Source organism: Vespula pensylvanica, chromosome 19 (genome assembly GCF_014466175.1).
Source record: "Vespula pensylvanica isolate Volc-1 chromosome 19, ASM1446617v1, whole genome shotgun sequence".
NCBI lineage: Eukaryota > Metazoa > Arthropoda > Insecta > Hymenoptera > Vespidae > Vespula > Vespula pensylvanica.
In genome coordinates, this window is record NC_057703.1 from 3,567,663 (window position 1) to 3,569,558 (window position 1,896).

At 25.8% G+C, this 1,896-nt stretch overlaps 1 protein-coding gene and 1 long non-coding RNA gene across 2 annotated transcripts in view; one reads left to right on the top strand and one right to left on the bottom strand.

The window, feature by feature from the left end:
- Window positions 1–6: 6 nt before the first annotated feature.
- The window catches only part of LOC122635815 (cytochrome P450 4C1-like), an 18,732-nt gene continuing 16,842 nt past the window's right edge, over window positions 7–1,896 (top strand). The window contains exons 1-9 of the mRNA XM_043826487.1: window positions 7–35; window positions 123–192; window positions 279–405; window positions 603–672; window positions 758–864; window positions 969–1,037; window positions 1,142–1,316; window positions 1,422–1,598; window positions 1,686–1,881. Of these exons, the coding sequence (XP_043682422.1) occupies window positions 128–192; window positions 279–405; window positions 603–672; window positions 758–864; window positions 969–1,037; window positions 1,142–1,316; window positions 1,422–1,598; window positions 1,686–1,852 (957 nt within the window). The 5' untranslated portion in view covers window positions 7–35; window positions 123–127 and the 3' untranslated portion in view covers window positions 1,853–1,881. The remainder of the gene's footprint in view (window positions 36–122; window positions 193–278; window positions 406–602; window positions 673–757; window positions 865–968; window positions 1,038–1,141; window positions 1,317–1,421; window positions 1,599–1,685; window positions 1,882–1,896) is intronic.
- LOC122635826 lies at window positions 1,382–1,787 on the bottom strand. The gene is made up of 2 exons (XR_006328768.1): window positions 1,648–1,787; window positions 1,382–1,583 (listed from the first exon to the last, which is right to left on the bottom strand). It is a non-coding gene; the product is annotated as an uncharacterized LOC122635826 (long non-coding RNA).

The following is a 1,896-nucleotide window of genomic DNA, read 5'->3' on the forward strand; positions in this document are numbered from 1 at the left end:
CTACGTCTATCGCTGTGTATTGGACATAATATATGGTATAATTTAAAAATTTATGAAAGTTCATAAAATTTATATACATTTGTATAAATTGATTATAATTTTGTTACATTTTTTATCGAAAGATGGCATGCTGGACATAAAAGTTAATACACTAACCAATCCGGACAGCAAACTAGCTGAATTTATCGAATGGTAATAATAATGAATTTCTTGTATTTGAAATATTTTATCTTTTATTTACGATTTGTTTTCTTTTAATTTTGTTTTTTTTTATTCAGCGGAACGCACATACTTGCAATGAGAGTATTTAAATTATGGTTACATCCCGACATTCTTTTTTATAATACTGCTATCGGAAAGAAATTTCAAAAGTGCTTATCGTGCATGGATAACATCACAAGCAATGTATAATTAAAACATCTTTTTTAATTAATTTATTTTTCTTTAATGTTTTAATATTATATTTTTCATATGTGTGTGTGTATGTATATATATATATATATATATATATTCATGTATATATAAATATATATCTACATGTTATCTATATGTATCTACATATATATCTATATGTACGTGTTTTTTATTTTGTGTTCGTAAAGATAATGAAGAAAAAGAAGGAATCAATATCGAGAAATAAAATCAATCCAGAATTGACAAAGGAAAATTCAGGTAAAAATAATTAATAAATAACAGAATTCTTGTTCAATTTTTCTTATATTAATAATAAATCATTATCGTTTGTATCTGAATGAAGTACAAAACCCAAGAGTATTTCTTGATTTGTTATTTGAATCATCGCATGAAGAGGGAAAATACTCTCAGCAAGATATTCGAGATGAAATCAATACGATGATTATTGCGGTAATTCTTATTTATTATATATTTATTATATATATATATATTTAATTGCAATGAAAGTTGGTTTTGTTAAACAAAATCGAAGAAAAGTATCTATTTTTTTTCAGGGAAGCGATACTACAACTACTACCATTAGCTTTGTATTTTTGATGCTTGCTTCATTCCCTGATATTCAAGTACGGACATATCACATATACTTAATTATTTGCAATTATTTATATAATGAAAATTATTTTCATATTGACTTTCTATTATCCTTTTCACATTTTTTATCGCAAAGAACGAAGTATACGAGGAACTGAATCAAATTTACGGCTCAAACAATCCAAAATATGCTTTAATATCACACGACGATACTAAACGTATGAAACTTTTGGAACGAGTGATCAAGGAAACCTTACGACTCTTTCCTATAGGTCCTATCATCGGTCGTAAAGTAACGAAGGATATAGAAGGTATTTCTATATGTATATAAAATGATAACATTGTATTTTTTTGTTTTTATCAATGACAGTATTAATATTAATTAATACTAATATTTATTCATGAATTATATCAAGTGGAACAAAATCTAACCATACCAAAAGGAAGTTCCTTGGTATTTTGGATTTTCAAACTTCATCGAAATAAAAAATATTGGAACGAGCCATTGAAATTTGATCCAAATAGGTTTCTATCCGATAATGTTCATCCTCACAGTTTTTTACCATTCGGTATTGGAGCTAGAAATTGCTTAGGTAATTCTATATTTTTCCAGATTATTGATATTAAATTTCAAACTGTTACGCAACAGTATGGATTTACAATTGTTTTCACTTTTTTAGGTCAAACATTTGCTATGCTAGAAATGAAGGTGATAATTGCTACTATTTTAAGAAGGTTTATTATTAAAATAGATCGACCTGTAGTAATCGAAGATATTGCCTTAAAGCTGGATATCACGTTAAAACCGGCAAAACCTATAGTATTACAATTTGAAAGAAGAAATTAATTAAAATTATAATATTAATTAAAATATGTCACATATATATATAT